This window comes from Thermobia domestica, chromosome 5 (genome assembly GCF_964235325.1).
Source record: "Thermobia domestica chromosome 5, izTheDome1.hap1.1, whole genome shotgun sequence".
Lineage (NCBI taxonomy): Eukaryota > Metazoa > Arthropoda > Insecta > Zygentoma > Lepismatidae > Thermobia > Thermobia domestica.
This window is the reverse complement of record NC_137458.1, coordinates 296234935-296262446: the sequence shown is the minus strand read 5'-3', so window position 1 is coordinate 296262446 and position 27512 is coordinate 296234935. Positions and strand designations below refer to the sequence as shown.

The 27512-nt window shown below is 36.7% G+C and overlaps 1 protein-coding gene across 1 annotated transcript in view; it reads right to left on the bottom strand.

The window, feature by feature from the left end:
• LOC145684923 (sialin-like) overlaps nt 1–27512 on the bottom strand; it is a 270897-nt gene that overhangs the window by 41085 nt on the left and 202300 nt on the right. The window contains exon 10 of the mRNA XM_081757275.1: nt 18207–18327. Coding sequence (XP_081613401.1) covers nt 18207–18327 — 121 coding nt within the window. The remainder of the gene's footprint in view (nt 1–18206; nt 18328–27512) is intronic.

Sequence of the window (27512 nt, the reverse complement as noted above, 5' to 3'; positions counted from 1 at the left end):
TATTGTATAGTTATAGAGTTATAGCAGCATTTAGGTCCCAAGTTCAGGCCCCGGAATGAGTATGTAAAAGTTGTACATGTGTAAAATTTTAGCACAAGGTGAAGAAATGTCTATATTTTGTGTGAACCAAATTTGGTTTTGGGTATTTGAACCTAAGGGCCAAAATAAAACTTCTAATATGTAGTAAAATTTTCAGTAGTAATAAATCCGCAAGGGATTAATACATTCTTCAAATGGCTATTTCAGATTAATAACCAAGGAAATCACCCAGAAGAGCCTTGGAAGGTGATCACGTAATCAGTGACCATTTGAAATATGACAGTGCGGCTGTACATGAATTATTTGCAGTGCTCTTGGCAAACTTAAAAACGGAGCTACCATTTCTTAAACATGTCATATATTTCAGTGATGGCGCTGGGGCTCAATATAAAAATTGTAAAAAATTCAAGAACATGCGTATGCACCAGTGTTGGGCAAATTTCAATTGAATTAACAATTAACAATTAATCTGTAAATTTAATTGTTAATTGCAATTAACAATTGAAGTAAGTAATGGTTAATTGTTAATTGCAATTGGCCATTAATAATGGAGAATCAATTGCAATTAATCAATAGATTGAAATTAATTGCAATGGAATTCAGTCATTCAATTGATTTGATTTGATTGCAATTGATTTCCACAGCGATTACTTTCAGTTGATTGATCAATTGCAATTGATTTTCACTGATTTATTTTCAACACTGTAGTTCAAAGAGGGCGTGGGGCAATGAAAACTTTAGCCACGGCCAATTGGCTCACCACCCATCGTGACCCACGACCCACCGTGACACACTCTGACCCACCACCCACCATGAACCACTCTCACCCACTGTAATCCACAGAACCACCAAAACCCATTGTCATCAACTCTGACCCATGATTCACGCCCTCTTCTCTACTGACTAAAGAGTTTAAACTTGTAATAAAATAAGCCTATGAAATTATCACTCATCGGAGTTTGAATTTCTACGATTAATCGCTCAAGCACCGCTCTATTACAATAACGGTGGATCTGACCTTTCTAATAAAATAAAGTGTTTGTGTCTGTCTGTCTATCTTTGTGCGTCCTGTGGACCGGACGAGTGGACCGAAATTTTTCAAAATTTGGTCACGGGTAGCTTGGTCAAGGCCCCAGGTCAAGACGAAGAGTTTTTTTTTTTCAAATTTCGAACTAGGGGTTCTCAGGGGGACGTTTACCGGGACCGGCCTGGGGACCAGACAACTTGACCGAGAGTTACCAAATTTTGCACTAATACCTTGGTCCAGGTCTCACACCAAGACGAAGCGTTTTTGACAAAATTCGAACCAGGGTGTCTCAGGGGCGTTTACCGGGACAGTTTCGATTTCATAGTTTTCGCGGTCGCTGAGATCAATAGTGAAACTCCGATCACATTAACTTCCAAATTCAGCCTATTAGACTGCGGGCCGGGGGTCAACGGGGAAGGGGGGAAGGATACCGAAAAGTAAAAGTAATCCAAAATGACCGATATTATATCAAATCCATAGTTTTCGCGGTCGCTGAGATCAATGGTGACACTACCATTAGCGATGACTTTCAAATTCATCCACCATTGTATGCGGAACTTGGGTCACCAGACGGGGGAATTCCGAGACGTAAAAATAATCGAAAATGACTGATATTAATGTCAAATCCATAGTTTTCAGGGTCGCTGAGCTCAGTGGTGAAACTCAAGACCGCGTTTACTTTCATTTTTAGCGTCCATCAGCTAAGGAACGGGGGCATTATAAAGGAGATCACGAGACATGTAAAAATAATGGAAAGTGACCGATATTAGTGTCAAATCCGTACTTTTCGCGGTCGCTGAGATCAATGGTGATACTTTCATTAGCGATGATTTTCAAATTTAGCCACCATTGTAGGCGAGCCGGGAGTCACCGGGGGTGGAGAATTGCGAGACATGTAAAAATAATGGAAAATGACCGATATTAGTGTCAAATCCATAGTTTTCGCTGTCGCTGAGATGAATAGTGATACTTCCACAGGCGTTGACTTCCAAATACAGCCCCCATCGGCTGCGGGCCAGAGGCATTGTTTTTTTCAAAATTGGAACCAGAGGATCATAGGGGCTTTTACCGGGATATGTAAAAAGTAATAGAAAACGGCAGATGTTAGTGTCACATTCATAGTTTTCGCGCTATCGGCTGGGGGCCAGAGGAGATTTTTTTCACAATTCGAACCAAGGGGGTTTCACCAGGGAAGTGTACGAATGGGGCACTCGAGTTGCCGGACGAGGTGCATCACATGTGAAAGAGGATGTAAAAAGATGTCCATATGCAAAACTGTAGTGGCTGAGGGCAACATGGACGAGCGTGAGAGGCGGAAGAAGTGGGGCCTACAGTGGGACTTAATAACACAGAAATATGCAGAATCACACGTTTCGCTCCCGAATGGTGAAAGAAATGGATGTCAAATGTATAGGAAGTGGAACATGAGAAGAGGTGCTATATTGTGAGGGATATGGACATCATGGGCGCCATCTTGAAAGTAGCCATCTTGCATTTGAATTCAAAATGTTAAATAAAAAGTGGGGCATGTGCTATATCAATTAAGACTGAAATTTTACCAGAAATTCATTGGTCTGAAAACTGCTATTGTAACTGTCTTGTGAATTAGAAAAAACGAGCAGGTAAGAAAGAGCACAGAGATGGGTAAACAAATGTCACATACCCATGAAATAAACCTTAAGAATAAAAAATCCAAAGGTAATTAGGTTGAGGCTGACGGCAGTTTCTGATTCGTATGTATCGTTTGTTGCATTACAAGTCTACAAAGATGGAATTTTGGCACGTGGGGGTTTGAACACTGGACAACACAAAGAATGTCGGAATAAGTGACTGATATTATAATGCTGTGACTTATAGAGTTAATTGGTTAATATTATAACATATTGTAATATAAAATATAATAAATGTGACTTTTTGTTGCATTACATTTCAATTGCAATTTCAATGTAGATCATTATAAACTCTGTGGCTAGGTGCAAACTAGTTGTGCGTAAGAAAAAGAAGTTACAAACGATAGAGGTCGAACCAAGTAGTACAGAGCCATCGTCAACATTCTGTGCTAACAGAGAGAGACGGCGCGAGCGATATGAATAACTGACGTGCGTTAGCATTAAGTAGACGAAAATATAGAGACAAGAGAGTGACTAGTGCGAAGTTTAATGTGACCTAGGTCGTTCATTTCCTGGTAAATAAGTGTTATAAATTGACGTTTTGTGTTGTAGTGCTTGAAGTGTAGAAGGTATTTGAGCCCTGTTCGTGAACATGAATCCCCAAGTATTGGTAGCGTTATTAGTTCGTGAGTTTCGGACGTCCGATGATAATCACCGTCGAGAAGATCGTAATGCTTTTGAACGCATCAGACGCTTATTAGTAAATAACGATACGGTGCTCGAAGAATATCAAACGTTAGTTATAGACGAGTGTCTAGCAGATGAGAATGAGATTGACAGTGAGAGTAGTGACAGTGACCATCGCGAAGAATCTTGCGTAGCGAATGCGTCAACTCATTCTCCAAAAGATAGCAGTTGTGAGCAAAGTAGTAGTTCGTCATACACCCCTTCTCCACCAAAACAATCTACGAAATGTACGAAGGAACAGTTAGAGAAAGCTTATAATTACTGGATTGAGACAGAAAAAGCATCCGGTAAAAGAAGAAAAGCATCGTCTGTATTTTCACGGTACAAATTTCTACAGGGGAGTCTGAAGCCCCTTCGTACTTTTGAACGCGACCTCAACAAAGCGTCCATCACCAAAATAAACGACGAGGTGCTATTACGTTTTAAACGAACGCGGGCCATGAATGGAATAACTCATGATCGGACAATTCGTACACACAGAAAGCAAACTTTATCCCCTGCAACATTCCCAGTGAATTGTATGTGAACACACTTCTGGTACTCTTCTCATAGAGGTGCATCCAGTGACTACATTCTGCGAATGGTTTAGATAATATGGGTTTTCCACACGATCACTGTCATATGCGTACAGTATATCTTTTTGTCATGTATTCTTTGCTGGACAATTGACTTGTACCGTAACAGGACTCAAATGAAACATTTGTTATGTTGCCTATGCCCATATATCCCCTCCAGACGTTGTTGCATGTTCGTATTTCTCAACTCACAATAAAGAAACTACAAAATTATTCACACCAATGAATTTCTGGTAAAATTTCAGTCTTAATTGATATACCACATGCCCCACTTTTCATTTAACATTTTGAATTCAAATTCAAGATGGCGCCCATGATGTCCATATCCCCCACAATGTAGCACCTCTTCTCATGTTCCACTTCCTATACATTTGACATCCATTTCTTTCACCATTCGGGAGCGAAACGTGTGATTCTGCATATTTCTGTGTTATTAAGTCCCACTGTAGGCCCCACTTCTTCCGCCTCTCACGCTCGTCCATGTTGCCCTCAGCCGCTACAATTTTGCATATGGACATCTTTTTACATCCTCTATCACATGTGATGCACCTCGTCCGGCAACTCGAGTGCCCCATTCATACAGTACCCTGGTCAGGGGAAGTTTATCGGGACATGTAAAAGTAGTAGAAAATGACCAATATTTGTGTCGAATCCATATGTATTTATCGAGGTTGCTTAGATGTATAATGACACTCCCGATAGTGTTTACGTTCAAATTCAGCCCCCATCGGCCTTCCCAGGAAAACACATGTACGTTGTTGGATATATATTCACAAAAAAATATCCAATTTTAGAAATGTTTCTTAATTGTTCTCCCGTTGTTCAGTTTGTTTACATTGATATTTTATCTGATCCTTGCGAAGAACGAGCATAACAGTTAGTGCGAAATGATAAAGTGTTTGTCATGGACGAAATTACAATTAATTCAATTATATAGATAATTATTATAATTATCATTGATATTATTTCCTTATTGAATTATAGATGCTTTTCACTGGAAAAAATAATAAAATTTGAAAGTCCCAAATCTAGTTAAAGTAGACCAACGTAAAGGAAAAACGTATAAAATTTTCCATATAAGTAAGAGTACCGTACAAACTGAAAATTTCCATGTAATTAAGCTTACACTACAAATTTTATGTCTCTTTTTCTCACAACTTGATTTCCTTGAGCTCTGAACACTAAACACACGCTTCAGCAATTATTAGAATAGAAAGCAGTGGATATATAATGCGAAGCACTGTATTTTTTGTTTCTCAATTTGTTTCTCAACTAATATCGATCGTTTTCAATTATCTTTTTACAAATCAACCCACTACAAATTTGCCATACGTAGAAATTCCCCCTTCCATAAAAGAGACATTTTAAAAAATGCAAGGAGTCGTTCTGTTTATTTTTACCTCCATAAATTGATGTCGAGTTTCGTGTCGAGCCGAGTTTGACAAATAGCTCCCTCGTTCATGGTCTGATTATACTGGAAAGTGAAAGCCATGAGAAATGTAAGCAGTAATGTGGAATACTTTTAACAATGTGGTGCTCACGACAGGGTTGCATTTTGTCTCGTACTTTTAGTGCATTTCGAGGGGTACTTTTAGTACCTCTCGTCTTGTCTTATAGCGAAAAGACTATAGATTTTTATAACGAGACAGCGTCAAATGCCGTGAGCACCGGCACCCAAAGAAAATTTTCTAGAGGGGATCATTCCATGGTTGCTATATTGCGTCTGGTATTTAATATATGTGGTTTGCTATATTACATATATATTTTCGTGAGCCAAGGGGGCCCTGCACCCTTTGGGTGCCCATGATTGTAGGCTACTCTGTAGAATAGTTGTAATAAAAGTTATACAGCATCAAATATCATTATTTCAGAAGCTAGTTAAGAGGCGAAAGACACATTTAGATTTTTGAGGGCCTTAGGGTCAAATACCTAAAACCAAATTTGGTTCACACAAAATATAGGTATTTCTTCACTTTGTGCTAAAATTTCACACATGTACAACTTTTACCACATGCTCATTTTGGGGCCTGAACTTGGGACTTAAATGCTGCTATAACTCTACACCTATACAATATTCATTAGTTTTGATTCCAGATTTGAAATCTACAGGCAAAATTACATGGGAGATGAAAATTTTTAGCTTCATAACATTATGGTTATTGAAACAATAAAATGCAAAAACAGCTGTATTTGAGTTGTGATCTTGAAGCTAATTGCGTAATTAATTACAAATTAAATATAAGGGCTGGAAAAGTTTTATTTTGGGAAATAACTATTCTCAAATATGTCTTTCAATGTACAAAAAATTATCAAAATCTGAGACCATGAAATTTTAAAATGCATACACTTTAGTCTATTTGAGATAGAATCGCCCATAGCTTAGTGCTTAGATTATATCAAAGAAAACCAGTAGATGAATACATTATTGGCTAGATAGATATTCAATGGCGGCTTTTGAGGGAAGTCACATAGGTGAAAATTAAACTTTTGTCGCTTCAAATTAAGAGAAAAGGATATACCTGTGTTCTAATTGTTGTACAGAGTACGCCCAGCCACCAAAGTATCTCCCCCACCCTAAGCAAACTAATTCCATTACTTGGGGTCCAGATAATTTGCAGTTGTGAGAATGCCTAGACAGATACAACCCAACTTACACATAACTTTTCGCGGCACTGACAGCAGTTGGTAGACCTGATCCAGGTGTTTATTCAGGTAAAATTGTAAAGTAGGTGACTAACGAAACAGTTCTCCATTCTAAGATGAATCTGTATGGTTCGGATCGTGTTTTCCAAAGAACACTATATATATATATTATTCTCAATACTGACTATGCATTTATCAGAAAATGCTTGAAAGTAGCTGCAAATATCAAATCTAGAACAACTGCTGGAAATAAGTTTGTAAATGATTGCCTCCATTGAGAGAACTTCTCCAATTCTCCTCATTCCAACATCATTTTCTTTCTAGAGAAGAGAAGATATTTCTTGTCACACTGAGTATGTATTGAAATTGAAATTGAAACATTAGAAAAAGTTTCAACCTGGCTGGGATTCAAACCCAGTTCCGCCGAACAGAAATTCAATACTCTAACCACTCACCTACCGCGTCTCTTCACCTTTTATCTAAACTTTTAGCTAGTTAAAATCGTTACATGTAAGACTATACAAATACTATAATAAGAAGACGTTCCTTATGAGTGTCACAATGACTTACTCGGGATTTTCTTCTTTAACTCAAAAACAAGTTATATAGACCTTCGTCAATGAGCAAAATATCACGAAACGTTCTTCAAGTTGAGACTACCTCATTGTTTTTAACTGCTCCCGATTTACATTACAACTATTCTTCCTCATCGTAACTTCTAATTTCCAAAGAGGAAAAGCCTGCAGCATTTACGCCAATCCCAAGAGATTCAGTATTCGCGCGCTACCCTAGCCAGCTGTTTGAAGTTGGTCATGTAAAATGTACAGAAAAATTTGAGCAAGAGAACAGAACCTAACCAACCCCTGCGGGGCTTCTAACCCGTTCGTACTACTACTACAACTATTAATACTGCTACTACTACTACTACTATTATTCTTATTCTTTTTATTCTTATTATTATTACTTTTACTATGGATCCGTATAGTAAAACTGCAAGCTTATTTTAATGAAAAAATTGTTACGAAAATTTAAAAAATCTTTGGGCAGGGTTCGAACCCACGCCAAAAACTGTTTTCATTACTAGATTGTCGCCCTAATACGCTCGGCCACGAAGGCTGACAGCAGTTGGCCTAATTTCTGCTATATGTAGGTCATGACTCTTGATGTCCTATCTGTATCGGCCAATAACATCAGAGGATATCTGAAATGCTTGGAATCCGCAAAAATACAAGCCGGCAGACAGGCACGTAGCCAGGATTTCGTAATAGCGGGGATCCGTGATGAAATATTGAGGTTATCACACCAGGGCCTGGGTCATTCTAAACTATTTTACTGGTAAAATATTTTGGTTCGTGTGGCCAGGATTTTCTAATGAGGGGGCGTGACATGAAATATTGTGATTAGTCACAAAAGACTCGATCAATCTAAACTATTTTACTTACAACGTATCCATATTGGTTTGTTAGGACAATAAAATGAGGACATGTTAGTAAGTATGTTAGTAACAAACTATGAAGAAATCTTGAGTAAAAGGATATTTAAAAAATTGAAAAAAATATAGTCTTCCGAGGTCTTTCGAACTCGGTTCTTCTTGTCTTTTCTTCTTTTTCTTGTCTTCGTTTAGTGCCGTAAAGGATAGTAACGAGATCTCTTTCGGCAGTGAAAACATCCTGTCGCGAAATGGATTAGTGTTGCCGCGAAATTGAAAATTTCTTTAATAAATGTCACTGGAACCTATGTTGCCAAGCTCATATTATTGGGGATTATTGGTATTTCTTAAGTTCTACCTGAGACTCTATCTGATCGTCATTTATAGTTCATAGGATTAGCAAGGAGCTAGATGCAATTCAGAATGCTCCGTTACAATAATATCCATTTTTAATTTGAAACCCCCCCGTTTCCCCCGCACAAAGCTACTCATAAGAAAGAGTAACCAAACGCTTGCTATAGCTTTATATTTTAAACACTGGCTCTTCTTTTTCTCGTTTCTTTTTGTTTCATCTTTTCTTAATGTTTTTTTCATTTCTGGTCTCGAAGGGGGGGGGGGGGTACGGACAGACGCGGCAAACATTATTTTCGCATTCTTTGAATTGCATCAACACGTGTAGAAAAAGAAAGTTCTATTTTTATCTTCCGTAACTACTAGTTTTTTGTTTTATCTTTGTATGAGGAATTTGTGGTAGATTGGCAAATTATGAAACTCGTATGGCAGAGACACTGGTTTCAATCCCGTCGTGGCAGCGCCGTAACTTAGATTTTTTCTGGGGAGGGGGCAAGCATTAATGCATGTATTTGCGCCCCCTAGAAAAAGTCGTTTTCCTAATTCTTGGGCCCCCTCTTTCCATCCTTCTCTTACTCTTTATGGGTCCCCGGAGGTCTGCGGGATCGTTAGTTATGCCTCTGGACCCGTTCCATACACGACAAATTAATTAAGGGAACAATATTGACAAATCTGACAATAATATACGAATATATATTATTTCTAGGGCCCCTAATAGTAGAATTTTTTTTACTAAAATGGGCCCACGACTCATTTTTGTTTTATTTGCCTTTTGTGTGCTGTTCTGTGTATGTAATGTAGTGAACCTGTTTGATGCTTCACTTATAATTTCATGTTCGTATCGTATATGGAGTAAGACAATTTTGTGTTAAAATGGGCCCCCCTCGAGCGGCGTGGAGCTTCTCTGGGAGGTAGTGGCGGTTTCAAGTTACGGCCCTGCGTCGTGGCAATCATTTTTTTAATTGGAAGGTATCGTTTACGTAATTGATTTTGTAATTCTGTTATTCCTTTATTATTATTATTATTATTATTATTATTATTATTATTATTATTATTATTATTAGTAGTAGTAGTAGTAGTAGTAGTAGTAGTAGTAGTAGTAGTAGTAGTAGTAGTAGAGTAGTATTCTTATTAGTATTAGTATTATTATTGCAAAGTCGAGACTTGGCTACATATTTTATATTTTATGAATTTTCTGATTGGATTTTAAGTCTTTTTGTTGAATAATCAACACACTCCCGTTTAAGGGGTTTGGGGGAGGGAAATATTATCATGTTGCTTTTCATTTGTTTACTTACACGCTACACCAAGCCTACTTACTACATTTCAATTTTCTATATCTACGGGAAGTACCTTAAAGGATTTGATGATCATAAGAGAGTAAGTGAATAAGTGATGAGATCAATGAACTTTGCTTATTAAAAACATTTAAAATATCAGGTTGTCGGAAAAATCATGACGTATTTCGGTAAAATATGACAAATGATGATTTGTGGATATACTAGAGTTATTCGGATAATGCAATAGTTATGTCGTGAATAGCTAAGATCTTGATGGTTTTGTGTATTATTGCTCTTTGTTTGGTTTGGTTTTACAGATTTGATCAGAGATGGTATGGGTCACTGAAAACTTTACTCACGTCCCAGTGACCCACCACCCACCATGTCCCACTCTGATCCATGATTCACCACTGACCGTGGACCACTCTGACCCACTACCCACACCATGATCCACCACCCACCATGAACCACTGATCTACGAAAACACATCGTCATCAACTCTGACACATAATCCATGGCCTCTTCTCTATCGATAAAAAGTTTATATTGTAATAAAACCAGGTTGTCAAATTCTAACTAATCGGAGTTTGAATTTCTACGGTCAATCGCTCAAGTACCGATGTGTTACAATAACGATGAATCTGACCTTTACGATATAAAATGGTAAAGTATTTGTCATGGGCAAAATTACGATGAATTTCAATTAAATTATCATGGTCTAATTATTTCCTTGTTGAATTATCGATACTTTTCAGTGGAAAAACGGATGAAATTTGAAAGTCCGAAATCAAGGTAAGTAGACCAACATACAGCAGCTTACATCACAAATTTATGTCTGTTTTTCTCACAACTTGATGGGTTGATTGCCCTGTGCTCTAAGCACTCCATATAATAAACAAGCTTCAGCAATTATTATAAAGCGCATGGTAAGTATATATGGATATATGATGCGAAGCACTGTATTTTTTGTTGAGTTGATTTTGAGTTTAACGTCCCTTTCAGCAGCGAGGCTATATGAAACATGGACCTACCCCATGCCGTAAACGTCGCCAGCACCCAGTGGCCCACTTGAGGGTAAACGTCGATCGTCAATATAGAGACAAGTCGAAGGATTGCCGCTAGTGTCCCACTGGCGACAGGGTTTCGTCGTGTCGAAACATATATCTCGAGACGTGGTGTTGAAGTTACCACTGCGTAGCAGCGATGACTTCGTTTTGGTCAGCGCTTCTTCGATTCGTCGCGGTGAATCGCGAAGGGACCAACACGAACTATCGCCAGCCATGTGCATACGGTTATTATCATATATTATTTTTTCCTGACGAATTGTTCCTAAAGTGAGCTTCGTGGGTCAAGAATAACCTCTGCCTTAACATGATGGAGTGAAAAATCTTGAGATAGGTGCGATAATTGTATGAATTTAGATGGCAACTGTCGTCGATCATTAGACAGTGAGTATGGGAGAACTATGAAATAAAGTAAATAGACACGCGTCGTTTGCTATAAAATTACATGGCGAACGCATTTTATCTTACCCAAACAGTTATCGTCTCATATACACCGTTAAACGAGCACTCTGATTCAAGAATTAAAAAGATCTCAACGATTTATTCCTTTACAAACGACGTTTCCTTCATCGCCTCCTTCGCAAAGTCGGAAGAACACCCACCCAGTAATCATAAGCTTGGTGGTTTGAGCCCTCTCCGAGGTAATTTTTTGGTACTTTTTTTAGTGTTTTTTTGACTCACCTTAATGTAAAAAGAATGACACATATAGGCGATTTAACATATTTTGGGGGAGAAATTTTGTGGTTCATTGGCGTTTTGTCGCGTCTCTGCCATTGGTGGGCCACTGTTGGCATGATTTTCAATTTTTGGCGAGATGTCGCTAGTTACCCATCGGTGGTCCACCAACGCTTACGGCACGAAGTACGGATTAACGTGAATCCGAACCACATGAGCTTTCGCCGGGAATCGAACTCAGATGATAGTTTTCGATTATTTTTACAAACTAACCAACTATATATTTACCATAAGAAAGTGCACACCTCCCGATAAAAGAGAATGTTAAAAAATGCTAGGAGACGTTCTGCTCATTTTCAATAAAGATTTTATATACTGAATTTCTCCTAAGTAAGTTTAACGGCTTGTGAGATATTCAATTTTTTTCGCAAATATTTTGATCCCCACTATCCCTTAATATATTATTATAACGAACGCAATATGATAACATCACAGTTTGGATTAAGGCCTAACTATATACCTAAAGCATTTTATTTGACTGCAATTTGGCCGTGATGATTAGGCATACATAGTTACATTCCATTTTTATATAATAATTTATATATTACAGTGATTCAAAAATGTATTGTTTCCAGTAGTTAGCTCCTCTAAAATTCACAGGCTGTGTGTCCCGAAAGTCAAGTAGTAGTATACGTCCTATTGCTATTATTACAATTGCAAATATCAATATCCAAAAATGCCTCAAGTTCTTTCTTCACGTAGAGATACATATCTCACGTAAGTAAACAGAAACAAATGAAAAAGGGAAATGCAGGCCTTGAAAGTAAAACGTAGACCAATTGACCAGTGTTCAGAAGCATATTTTTAAATCACGCTTGACCTTACTCATAGAAGCTAAATACGCGGTTCTCGTAACTTGGATGTGTCCGTTTCTCGCCACGTACCAGAAATATAGCAAAAATGAAGAGTCTGTTGCTAACGGTATTCGTGGCTGAAAGTACTAGCGCAATGTGCTAGTAATTATTATTGCTTTTGGTGTAGGTTCCAACCCGGGCCAAGGAAAGTTTTTTATTTTTATATTTTATTTTTACAATTTTCAAAACTTTTTTCATTAAAATAAGATTAAAATAATACTCAAAAATGATTACGTTACATGTGCAGTTTTGATATACGAATCCACATTATAAGTGGTAGTAGAAAGAGGAGGAGGAGGAGCGGGTTAGAAGCCCCGAAGAGCTCGTTTTGTTAAACGTTTAACTGCCACGATATAAATTTAACCTCAACTACTTCTTAAATTTTCTTCTTCTTCACTTCCAACAAAGTGACAATGTTCTTACTATAATACACGATACATACACCAGAAGGTTTGGACAATCGCAAGCTGCAACCAATCAGAAACGTGTTTTTAATTTCTATGGGTAGGGTCCAGGGTGCAAAAAATATGCTGTTCAGAAGATGCTGTCTACAATGCAGTGAGCAGAGTGGGTCGCTGGGTCACAGTGGGTCATAGTGAGTGGTGGGTCGCAGTGGGTCACATGCTGTTGACCCACGACCCACTGATCCACTTAGAAAACAAGATCCATTTGACCCACTGACCCACTCACACTCTGAATTTGGCACTACATAGAAGATGGAAGACCAAAAATTGCATGTTCACCATATTTTTTGTTTTGCTTCAAACAAGGCAAGAACGCGCGAATAGTTTTTGTGATTTTTACTGTCCTCAATGTTTCTATGTTTTTGTCCCTGTTCTTAAAGAGTTAATGGAAAAACTGTAAAAGTGAGTGAAACGCGTAAAAATAGGAAACAAGGTACTGAGGAAGGTTCATTAATTTAGTCAACTTAAAAAAAAATAATCCAGTGCCCTGAAACACCAGATTCCAATCAATATAACTAACTGTCCAATGCCGTGCCGTGAAAAATCAGGGCCCAAGGCAAGAGCATACGGCAGCGCCTCCGTACATATGAGTTGTCAATTTAAAGTTGACTTCTCTGGACTATTCTTTCTGCATAATACTTTACTATTTTATCATGACTGAAATCAGAAAATTTCAGCATTATTATACTGGAATCGTAAAAATGTGTAATTACTAAATTTAATGCAGCTCCATTTTCCTTCTCCCAGAACAGTGATGTCTTAGTGTAGTGGCGTAAGCGTTAGTCTTGTAATGTTGGGGACGCGAGTTTTATTCCGGCTGTGGCAATTCAGTAAATTTTTACAATCTACAAAACTGATACTTCTGATGTATACTAACATAAAAAAATATTTAATTTCTCTGGGTCTAAAAGTTGAAACGACCTCCTTCATAGGTGAAATGCCAACAACACAAAATTACGTCATCCATATCAACTTCATTCGTAACCGTCTTGAAAAGTAACGTGTTTGGACAAGAATTGATGAATACATAAGGGCTAAACACGTCCTTGCTGCTGTAGTATCGGCCAAAAATGAGTTCCACGGAATTGTTCGTAGCTGTGCACAAATTGCAAATAGTGATCGAACTTACAACGCTAGTCACGGGATTGGTCCTATTTAAGATATCACGTCACCTTTCATCCTAGAAGAAGGGCAAAACAAAATGCATTACTGTTATCAGCTAACAAATATTTATATTCCATTTCTTGTTGTCATAAAATGATAATTCTATCTGTAAATCCATAACGTGATAATGTTATTGCGTTCATGTGTAAACCAAAGAAACATCAGACATACTGTTTATATTTTCTGTTCCTATGAATACCTTCGACCATGTTACTTTTTCTTTCCTTCTGAGGTAATAATAATAATAATAATAATAATAATAATAATAATAATAATAATAATAATAATAATAATAATTAGGGATGCACGCGAGACACGAGACGAGACTGAAAAATTTATGCGAGACGCGAGACGAGACTAAACCATGCGAGACGAGACTCGGTTAAATCTCGCAGGAGAAGTCTCGCGATATTTCTAGCAGTCTCGCAACATTTATGAATTACATTTAATTGTATATTTAGTGATTTTACATTTATTGAGTTTTCTAAGTTGAGCGTTAATGCCTCCAGGAACAAAAAAAGTGATTGGGGCAATAGACATTTTATGAGATTTATTATTATTCAAGGTTAATTTTCAGAATTAAAGCCTTCTTTAGTTTCTAAACATCATTTTTAAAAAAACTTTGTAAATTGGAAATTTATTACAGCATCGATTTAGGACTTTATTTTGCGACACAAACACATACACGCGGGCGCGCACGAATACATGAACTTCTGTTTTTAGTCTGAAAAGCGAATAAGACCTATTGCTTCGAAATGTGATATTTCTGTTGTTTCTGTCTTTTTCACATTACTACTAGCGATTAATGTTGGGGGATGGCGGGGAAATCTCCTCTCGTCAAAGTTTATCCCCGGCCCGGCTCGCAGAAATAACATGATATTTTTTACATGAAATAAGTATTTTCTTTCCATATATTTATCAAAAACATCCCCCTCTAGTTCGGAAGTTTAATTCAAACACTGGTTTGGTAGGATGGTCCTATAGGTTTGGTGGAAGATGGTAGAAATGGCCCTATATCTGTCAGTAATTTTATTTTCTAGATCTGGCAACACTATATAAGTTGAAAGGAAAAGTTGATAAAATGCGAATTCTGGCAACACTGCAGTTAGTTCAACTGTATGATCTGAAAATTGATCCATATAGCTTTTTTCGTCGCAATTGTTAACATATTATCCACAAGTTCGTTGACACAAGTAATGTTATTCCTTGGTGGTTGGTGTAAAGGAAGATAGGCGACAATAGATGGCAGCACTGTTCTCCTACACAAGTAACGTATTTTTATATTTCCTCTGCTGCTTCCACAAATTTAATGCTAGAGAGTTTAAACTTTCTGAAAAGAAAGTTCAAACCTATTCTAAGGGAACAATCCGTGTCAATTTTGGATATTGTGACGTTAGAGCATTCTTCGGACTAGAAGTAGGCAAAGACAAGGTTGAAATCCGGTTAAATAAAGACGAAGCAATTTATATATAGATATAGTAAAAGGATATAGTAAAAGGATCCGGGTTTGGTTCAATGAGTTCAGAAAAACTTATACGGAAACGTTATATTCTTTATATCCTAATTACATTGGCGACTTTTTTTTCAGGGCAAAAATATGCCCGCATGGCATACTGGAAAATATTGCTGGAGACCTCTAAGCTGGAAAACAATGTTGGATCCAGTAACAAATTACGCTGGTTTTGCTGTAAATTATGCTATTAATCTGACGAAAATTAATAGTCCAGCAATCAAATTCCAGCACAACTTTTTTTTTTTTTATTTGGAGCGGAGGGGACACAAGTTCGGATATCATGTTGAACTCTAAGTTCCGTCTCCTTAGGATGTTATGAACATTCATTCCATGGAAAGCAATGGCAAACCACCATGAATTCACCTTGCCAAGGGACTTTTAGGTCAAATACCTACCTTCGGACACAATATCACATCATCATTCATGAACAGCCATAGAATAACACATTGCAAAATTTTGACCCAGAATATATGCGAGACTGCGAGACCATGCGAGAAAGTCTCGCGCGAGACGCGAGATGAGACTCAAAATTTTATGCGAGACGCGAGACGAGACTTCACATTTGCGAGACGAGACGAGACGCGAGACGAGAACAACATTTGAGGCTGCGAGACGAGACGAGACTTTTCCATTTCTCGTCTCGTCTTGTCTCGCGTGCATCCCTAATAATAATAATAAAGGAATGATATAATTACAACACCAATTACATTAACATTATCTTCCCATTCAGAAAAAATAATAATTGCCACGACGGGATTGAACCCAGGTAACTGCAATAGGAGTTTCCTGCTTTCACATTTTTAAAAAAGAAATCGCCCCAACCGGAGTATTGTTCGCCACTCGCATCTCATATACTTTCGACGTATTTCAAACACTACAGGGACACGAACAGAGAAATATTGAGGACAGTTAAAATTCCGACCTTGCTCTTGAGAGGAATTCAAACCCCTAGTGGATTGCGCCTCATGACCATGTGGCCTCAATTTGCCACAAATTCCTCATATGAACATAAGAAAATAAACTAGTAGCTATGGAGCATAAACATAGAACTGTCTATTTCTAAACGTGTTGATACAATTTAAAGAATGTGAAAATAATTTCTGTCGTCTTTTCTTCTTCGGAAATTAGAAGTTATGTAAAGGACGAGATATAATGAAAATTGGGACCATCCCTGCAACCGATGACCAGCGCCGTAACTTAGATTTTTTCTGGTGGGGGAGGGCAAGCATTAATAAGCTTATTTGGCCCCCTAGAAAAAGTTGTTCTTCTAATTCTTGGGCCCCTCTTTTCAACTTTCTCTTAATGTTTATGGGCTCCCCGGAGCTTGTTCCCTCCCGCACGGGAAGGTCTGCGGTTCCGTTAGTTACTCCCTGGGCCCATTCCATACATGACAAAATTATTAAGGGGACAATATTAATAAATCTCAAAGCAATACAATTAAATATTATTTCTATAGCCCCTAATAGTAGACATCTTTTACTGAAATGGGTCCACGACTCATTTTGTTCTATTTACTTTTTGTGTGCTGTTTTGTTTATGTAATGTAGCGACCCTATTTGATGCTTCATTCCTAAATTCATGTTCCTATCGTATATGGAGTAAGAAAATGTCTTAAAATGGGCCCCCTCGAACAGCGGGGAGGTTCTCTGGGGAAACAGTTGCCTCCTATCCCCCACAAATTATGGCTCTGCCGATGGCGTAGCCTCAACTTGGTTTCGTGATATTTTCCTCATTGAGGAACGTCTATGTAACTTATTTTTGAGTTAAACAAGGAAATCTCGAATAATTCATTAAGATACTCATACAAGTTGCTTATATTTTCTTGGATTTTTTTTATTTATATTTTGTTTATATTTGTTTGTTTTTGTTAAATTTGAGTATCTTGTTTATATATTTCCATGAAACGGCTTTAACTAGGTATCAGTTTGGGTGGAAGTTTGAATAGCGCGGCAGGTGAGCGGTTAGCGCATTGAATTTCTATTTGGTGGACCCAGGTTCGAATCCAGGCCAGGGTGAAACTTTTTCAGGTGTTTCTGTTTCAATTTCAATTTCAATGCATACGCACTTGTCAGTGTGACAAGCAAGATCTTCTCTCCTTGAGAAAGAAAAGATGTCGGAATGAGGAGAATTGGAGAAGGTCTCTCAATGGAGGCAATTATTTACAAACTTATTTCCAGCAGTTGTTCTAGATTTGTTATTTTCAGCTACTTACAAGCATTTCTAATTCATATGTGATCAGTGTTTTTATTTCTTTGAATATACAGTATATAATGAAAAAATACATTACATAAACAGCAATATTGATATTAACAAATGATATTCATTGGACAATACGCTCTGAACCAGAGAGATTGATCTCAGAATGGAGAAATGTTTCGTTCGTCATGTACTCACAATTTTACTTCCATACAGACTTAACTCAGTGCTACCAACTGCTGTCAGTGCCGAGAAAAGTTATGTGTAAGTTGGGTTGCATCTGCCTAGGCGTTCTCACAACTGCAAGAGACCTGGACCCCAAGTAATGGAGTTATAGCACTTAGAGGGGAGATACTTTTGTGGATGTGTGTACATAGGTATTAGTGAATTATGTAAGTTTATTTCCCTTAGTTTGAAGCGACAAAGAACTTCTCGTAACATCCCTAAAGAGCCGCCACTGTGCAGCTTCAATTAGTAGAAAACCAACTGAAAATAAAACTAAGGAAATAACTCACATTATCACGAACAATCTGCCCAGCGGCAATAGGAGTAAGAAATCCAGGCAAAACACCAATACACATGGATATTCCCATCAACACACCTGCGAATTGTGGCGCAATGTCCAGGTAGTTTACGCTGAAATTGTATAAATAAAGAAAAAGTCAATTCTCGTCTATTTTAACAGGCTTCTAGTAACAATCTCTTAATAAACATCTGGAAGCATAAACATAAGAGTATACAGTAAAAATTGCTGTGCTACTAAAACACAATGGCTCTGTATTACCATATTGTATTTTGACACATACCTGACGTTACTTTAACTTCATTCGGGTTTTGAGTAAGCTGTTAAAACGGTAGTTGTGCACACTAAAGAAAAGTACTATTTGGCACATATGGATGATTTAGAAATAAGCACAAAGTTTGTCATTAAATAGATTTTAATGACGTTACTATTAATAAAAATGTATTAACATAAAAGTGGGCTGTATGTTTTAAAAGTTCTAAATGTAAAATATTTGATTTATACAACACGAATACACGGTTCAGAAGAAAGGCGAGATGGATACCATAATATATATCCATTCTCCACGAACATCGCACAAACACTGCTTGGCGGGGCCGAAACAACAAAGCTTGACCAGCTAAAATCCAAACAAAGATTTTGAGGAATCAACCCCGGGCTTTGTACGCCCACGCCAAAGGTGCGTGCGCTGTCCATTTGTTTGATGGTAAATTAATGGTGCGGACCACATCCACTGACCTTCCTCGTTCTAATATCTTAAACTTAACCATGCTATGTTGCAATTCCATCACAAAACACAACTTTGAAATATAAACTACCTTTATCATTATTTATTATTGAAGCAGAAGCTTTTGCCATCCGCCAAGCCTTATTATATATCAAAGAACAAAACCTAATTGTATCTTGCATTTGTGCAGATTCCCTCAGTGTACTACAAGCATTAAAGAGCATTCATTGGAATGCAAGCGTAACATGGTTAATCCTAAATATAAAACATTTATTTCAAAAGCTGAAAGAAAAAATATTCTCTATACATTTCTATTTTCTTCGCTCTCACATAGACCTAGAACATGGGGACCTTACCGATACCGCTGCAAAGAGTGTATGTAAAGAAGGAAAAACCAAGTTATATAAAAATTCCTTATCAAAATTATTTTTACATTCTTGGTCGACATTTTTCAATTGAAAAATCACGTTGGCAACAAAATAACAAATCTGGTCCAGGACACCTTTATTGGGGAACAATTGGAAACCACACCCATAAACCCAGAGATTTTATACACAATTGGTCACGAAAAGAAATAGTAATATATATTATAGAATACTTTTTGGTACTGCACTTACTCCAGCCAAGTTATTTCAAATTTAAAAAAAACAGATACCGTTGTTGGTGCGATAAGGGTATAGGTACACTAGATCATGTTCTATTTGAATGCAATTTTTTACAATCAAATAGAAACCCCTTCCTTCAAAAATTAAATAAATTCTAGGTATGGGTCCCTTTTCCTATAAATATATCATGGCTAGTGTTGTAAATAGAAAAAAAACGGTTCGCATTTTTTCAGAAATGTACGTTTTTTTTAGAAAAGAAAACATTGCCTCTCGTTTTTTTTTTCTAAATTTCGTTTGTTTTTCAAATAGTCATTTGCAATGCATCGTACGTCTATTTAAGTATGAAATATTTTTATGTAGGTGTAATCACCGTAAAATGCAACATAAATTAAACGCTAGATACTGATACGCTACAAATATTTTACAATTTACATGAATACCATACCTATTAACAATTCGGGTTTCAGCAGTTTTCATCAATACCAACTAAGAAATAAAAGTAGAAATGAAATTTTGTTTTTTCGTACATTATAAGTACGAAAAAAATGTCACGAACAGTATAAAATTCCAATAACTTGTCTAAAGGTAAAAACTAATACTAATTTGCCTAATAGTATTTTTCTAAATGTCATATATAAATAATTTGTCGACTAGATATATATGATATGCAGAGCCGGCTCTACCATATATGCAACACGTGCATTTGCGTGGAGCGGCAAACTTGGATGGTCCGGCAAAATCTGTCATAAGTATATTATTTAAATTAAATATTTCTTGTTGGAAACCGACTTCATGATGATGGTAGTTACATTTACTAAGCTGACCTTCTATTTGAATACTACATTCATAAATTATGTTTAGGTTGCATTAGTTTAAGGCCACATGGACAATGCTAAAGCAAATGGTCGAATAAATCCGAGCACAAATTGCTTGATTGTTGTCAAATGCAAGATTTCAATTCTCGAATAGTAGTGAATATCTGTTCCATTTAGTAAGTTATCACAGTTTTGATATGAAACTAGTCTTGTTTTGTCAGAAACAAGTTCCTTATCTTTGAAGATAGAAACAACTTGTTTTTTTTTTTTTAAATGTTAGAAGATGTAGAAGAAAAATCAAGAAATAAAGATAAAAGAGCTAGTTGCACTGGAACTGCAAACTGATACATTGAGATTGAAGCTCGATAGTGAATTCTATAAAAAGGATTACTATCTTTCCTCTGCAGGTGTGTTAGCTTTATCTTTCACTAACATAATAGATTAATATTTAAAGAAAAAAATAGACACAACGGGATTGTATTTTAGTAAGTATTTAAGCCTTTCTGAGTGCGACTGCACTTACCCTCACCTTTGTTGTTCATGCTGGAGTAGCATACTTAAAATCATGACTTTTAAGATTTGTTGTTTCTGGAGAAAGGGTGAGGCGGCAAATTATGCCATTGCACGAGGCGACAAATTGACTAGGACCGGCCCTGATGATATGTACATAAAAGAGATGAGAATAGGATGACTCAACTTGAAATTAATATTAGGGTTTTGAACATTTGTAGTATCTATTACAATTAACTTACAATTATAAATATTATATCAAATGAAAGAGCAACTCAAACAGATTTGTACGCACGCATGTACTCCCATGCGCAAAAAAATTGCGCGTATACTGTAACTCACGATTTTTCGCATTTATTCCATTTTCCGTACGTTTATGGGTAAAATTGAGTTATTAGTATGTGGAGATAATAGAGAGCAATCCATCTAAGAAGATATTTCCAAAAAATATAATAAAATAATAAAAATATAAGCAAAAAACAAAATTATGCTTGGTTTTGTGTATACTGGCAACGATGATTTCTAGGGATTTTTCCAGTAGCACAGCACGATTCCGGAGGGAATTCAGTAGGGGAATCGAGAAGTTGGATCAAGGAACTGGATACTGGAGTAAAATGTTGCATTTATTGGTTAAAACCTAGTGTGTAGATTGCCTGCCAAATATGAATTAGCTTCTGTAACTAAGATATCGTTCGAAAATATAGAATTTAACAGAAAAACTCTTATGTCAAGGTTCGAAGCGATACGCATCATGGTTATGAAGATTATTTCTTAAGAAAAAAGAACAAACACATCGTAGCCTCCGTGGTTAGGTGGATAGAGTGGCGGACTCATAGTTGTTTTATTACTTTGACACCATATCGAATCCCATCCTTTTTTTTTTTTTTTTTTTTTACAAAACATAATTTTCATGTTAATAAGAACCGAAGCAATATAATAAGGACAACTTATTGATATCCAGGATTACAGTACTATTGGTAATAGCTATTGTTTTCAGTTCATATTGTTGTGTAGCTTCTCTCATCCTGTTTTCTTGGGAAAATAACTATTTTGTCTCCAACAAAGTGTGAAGGATATATACGGACAGAAAAAGATATCTTAGTACCAAACGTGATTTATCGTGATGAAATGGACTAGTTTGCCATTATTAAAAAATAAATAAATAAATAAATAAAGTAAATTACTGAAGTTGGCTTCCCTTTAACTTTTAGCTAAAAAAAAATATTTTTTTCTTTATAAGACTATACTTTATGAGACAAGGTGTGTGATCATACCCACAAATTTAGCTAGGGAGTGAAAGATAATTGTTTATACAAACATTTTACAGGTTTAGGTGCGTGAAACACCAATACACCATGGTCTCGCTTATCCGACCATCCTTTGTTTCACATACCGTATGATCTGATATATCATTGCAGAAAGCACCAATCGGCAAGAAGAACTGCAAGTTGTGGTCTTAATCTATTTTTCATGCTCTGGAGTCTATCGCCTAGCGCGCCCGTCTACACGTTGACTCATACATCTATCGTTCAGTGCAGACACGCAGGGCATTTTTTAAGCTACCTTTTTGTATCCAAATGGATACCCAGGCCCAGCACTTGGATACCCAGGCCCAGCAGTTTGGATACCCAGTTTACTTCATAAATCTTTAAATCACTGGAAGAGTACTTAAACAATAAATTACTTGAATTACTGTAAGTTTAAAATCACTTCAATATACTTTGGTTTTGTGTCTATATGTAATGGCTTGTATTCTGTGGGTAGGTATAAAATTGGAGAGCTTCATTCTTGAAATTTTAGATCCTCTTTCCTTCGTTTCGTGTACTCATTTATCTATTCGAGATGCTAACACTTTCATTCTACTCTAATACAGAGAAAATTAATAGACCGACTAAATAGATAGAAAGGTTGAAGCAGAACTCTCACACATAACGGTCCAAATGACGTTTGGCTTATATATCTTTTGAATAGTCTCTGAGAGAAAATAACAGAAAACAACTTGCTATTTGGATATTTAATTTTTATGAAGTGAATTTTTTACTTATTTTTAGGTTACAACGCTGTTTTGGTTCGTTACAATTAAAACTCATTATTTCTGATAAAAAATTGTAAAAAGAACTTTTATCCTTTAGGGGAACACCTTGCGTTGCGACGATAGCCAGTTCTGATCTAGCAACTTTAGATAGAAAACGGCAAGATTTAGAGCAAGGAGCTGCTGATTCAGAGTGTCGATGCCGACATCCTTACTGTTTGGTGTTTTTACCACAGATCTGATCCTGGAATGGAGGACATGTTGGACTTTGTTCCTGAAATAACATATTGACTGTCAAGTTTGAAAAATGTTACAATGTATTTCAGAACATCGAAAATAAAAGCGAAAATGCTGCACCACCGCCCGCTGGACGGTAGGTTCGCTCCCGTCCAGCGGGCGGTGTGCTGCACAAAACAATGGCTAATTTCCATACTTTTCTTGCCTACTTCAAGGTTACGGTTTAGTGAACACTTGCATACATTCATTGTCGCCGTACTCCACAACTTTCCTCGATGCAAGATGGTTTGGGAGGCAATTGTCAGGGAAGGGGAGAAAAAGGATTGAGCTGCTGCCAACGGAATGTTAGACGCGTGGGCCGAAAATTCCATGCTGTTTAAGCTAACAGTTCTCATGCATGACATCATTAGTATCTTCCAGAAGATGCAGAATATTCTTTAACGGTCTGATTTTCTACTGATTGATGTTCTTACAGGAGGGATGTAGCATTAAGGAAACTGACCTTAATGTTGGAGAATCCCTTTCCCGGTGGAAAGGAGGACTGTGTAGCTAGCGACAACGTGAGGGACGATGAACAGAAGCTACAATGTCATACAAATCATAATGTGCATGCGACTCGTCGGAACAGAAACTGGGAAGGTGTTCGAAGAGAAACAGTGCAATCTTGCTTAAACTTCCTTGGTGTTTGACTGAACATAGAAGATGACAGCATTCTCAGCTCCAATCAGACTACTTTGTCCGAATCTCAGCATAGTCTATGGTAAATGCTGTTCCTCCATTAGCAAGAAGCAATATTTGGAAAAGAAGAAGTACATACTTTTGCCTCAAATGTATGCGACAGCTGGCTAGGAATTCAGGAAGTACCTTACTAGTGGATAGTGCTGATGTAGAAATGAAATATTTTGTGAGACTGAAGAGACTATTACCAGTCTTTGGAATGCTGCAGAAACTTCCTGGAATGCTGTCATTTACGTCCTGGAATTTACTTACAATATCACCTCACAGCATTTCAGTTGAACGAGCTGTTTCACACTATAACCAGCTTCGAAGTGATCATCGTTTGTCGATGTGTGAAAACACGACTAATGATCGACTTCTAATACCGCTAAATAGAACAGGTACTGCGAACTACGACGTAAGATCGCTGTAGCGGAGTTCTTGAAGCAAAAGGACAGATGGGAGAGCAGGCCTGATCGTGGTATCTATAAGAGAAGGGAGTTTGAGAAAAGGTTTTTCAGAGTTGAACAATTTGTTATATTCAAAATCAACATATTTGTGTCACATAGGCATTTGTTGCAATGCTATCAGCCAGTGTCCTTAATTTGGTGATAGTAGATCATGTATCAATTGCCGTGACAGTAATACAGGTGTTAAGACTGCTGATGATTTTAACGGCTCTGTTAAACCTATGGTAACTAGATGAGCAACTTACTCAATTATATTCTAAACATATAAGAAACCAAATAATGCAGAACACATCCAGATGTAGAGTGTAAAAATAATAGCAGGAGTATAACTAATAACAACTGGGATAACACGGCTTTAAAGTACTTGTGGAACCAAACAACGTGAAACAACTTCAGCTTTAAAGTGTGAAAATAATAGCAAAAGTATAATCATTAACAAATAGCCTAAAATGCTTTAATACAGATAAGAAACCAAATAATATGGGACATTTTAAAATTTGAAGTGTGAAAATAGTTGTAGAAATTAACCAGTTACAAGTGGAGTAACACGCTTTAAAAGAGGCGAAAAACCAAACAATGTGAAACAGATTGATATTTAAAGTGTAAAAATGATAGCAGAAGTGGAACCACTAACAAAAAGGCTTACATACTATGATTTAAACCATTGATAATATTTAAACCATAAAGATAATAATTTTTTTATTACATTGTTTCTTTAAAAAATAAATTAGTAATAATATTTAACATTAAATACATGCATATATACATAAAATGATTCCGTTAGGGAAATGTTTAGTCAAGTTTACGTATTATTTACTTGTTAAGCAGTTTGTGTCTTGTATTGTGTGCTTTGTATCCTCTCCATCTGTATTAGTCGCGTTTCTTTGTCCTTGTCCTGTCTATGTCAAATTTAAAAATATGGTTATAAAAATAAATAAACAAATAAAGGAAAATATCCAATTATGGTTTTATGTTTAAGTACCAGCCTGAAGGAGGATCTGAGCCAAAATGTAAAAAAGATATGTCCGCTCCTGTATTGATGGCGATGTGTTGAATCGGAAATGAAACGGTTTAGCAGAAGTGTGACGAATACCTCATTTTGTATGTCATTATTTCAAAAGTGTACATTATCCAAAAATGCACTTTAAAACATCTCTGTGTGTTTGAATTTTGCTATGTGTGTGTCAAGGCCCCCTTTTGTACCTGGATACCCAGTAGCGATTTCTTAAAAAATGCACTGCAGACACGTATCCAGGTTTTCTATTCGGAGGGGGCCCAACACGAATCCTCGTAAGCACGTAATTCGAATATTTTAAAAATATCAATAATAATAATAATAATAATAATAATGCAACAGTTCTGTATTTCTCTTAAACTTTTCCTACTTTTCATTTAAAAACCGGTTTACTTTGGAAACTGCATTATAGCACAAACAAAATGAAACATATCTTCGAGAGAAATGTAACTAAAGAAAAATGTTTGCTACGTATATCACATAACAAAAATAGCAAGAAGACATGGAGTGTATCGTTCTAATATATTAAAGTTAAAAACAGAACGGAAACAAAATGTTAATCCTATTTAAAACTGTTCTTTAATTCCAAATGGTATAATGTCATTATGGTATGTTCTTAGAATTACAACAAGACAACAGCACATTGCCCAAAGTTTGGACACTGACTACTAGTAAACTGATATAAAAGAATCTCAAAAGGGTAAAAGCATGTTTATTAAAAAGTGCTTGAGTTTCGGAGGGGAACAGCCCTCAGGCCCTCACGCTGGATACGTCCCTGATTCAGTGCAGTGCAGTTATTTGTTATAAAACATTATTATTAGATGCGTAATATGTAAAATTATATCATAAGTTTTACTTTTAATAGGTCTTTTCTTAACACATCCATATTATCCAGCGTTCTGCCTGCCTGTTTATGTCGGATAAGCGAAATTCTACTGTATTTCCAAAGCTAGCATATACATGAACTAGAATTGTATTGTCCTAGAACAGACAATAGTGTGAAATGCTTATATTAAAAGGCTGGAATAAAAAACAACAACATAAGTACTGTTTTGGTAGCGTGAGAACAAATTAAAAACAATTCAATATATTTCCTAGGTATCAGATTATCATCTTATTGTGTCGATATGTATTCCTTTTTAAACATAGTTTTAAAAGTCATACCATTCGCAATATTCCTAAGGAAATCGAAAAAAAACTCCTATGTGCCTCTTGTGGCAAAGCGGCTTAGGTGCGTGGTCTGAAACAGATTCCCACGTTAAGGTATAGATAGAGTTCCCGTACTTCAAAAACACAAATCCGGGACGCTACTAAATTACGAGAATCTTTGAAATGCTTAAAATTGAAAGAAGTGTTGAATACTAATTTACTTTCCTCCATTAGATAGAGTTGTTCAAGTATTACGTTATCACATTTTTATTCATTTCACTAGACCTTCTTTCAAGGGCGCCGATTTCTCTGTAAATTTTTTGGGGGGGCATTCAAATGCAGAAGATATATATGAAGATTTTAAGGCAAGTTGCACTCAAATTATGCCAAATATTGTTTGTATATTCATAAATACAAAGGGGGCCTACATGAGCTTTGGGGGGCCCGGCCCCCCAGGATCGACGCCTTTGCCTTCTTCCTAGTTAAGCAAACGTAAGCAGATGATTTACTCCCTCCCCCTGGTAAGCAAAATTGTTTTCTTTTTCTCAAGATCTGTTGTGTTTCGTGAAATAACAGCAGGAATTTCCTGATTACTTAACCATCTAAATGAATGTTTTCACTTAGAGCCATCCCGTCGATTCGCTTTGCCTAGGACTAAAATAAATTAAGGGTCAATAATGAAAGAGACATGTGGATCGGAGATCTTTCTTTGTTCGAACTTTGATTTTTTTCAAATCCATGATGGGAAATTATATTATGTGTAAAATTTTCGAAATTAATAGTATACAATCGTAAAAATATCTTACAAAACGATGGTTTATTGCAAAATACTTTGACTCAAAGAATAAGTTACAAGTAATAAACTTGTTACTTTTCCTGAAGAGTCTAAGTCATGAATGAGACGGAGGCTCTTCAGCGTAGTGCTTGGAACGATTGCCTCACTTATTCTACCTTCCCGTGACGCAGCCTTGATTCGACTTGATCCTAAACGGATTATTCAGAAGTCGAAGTCGGAAAATCT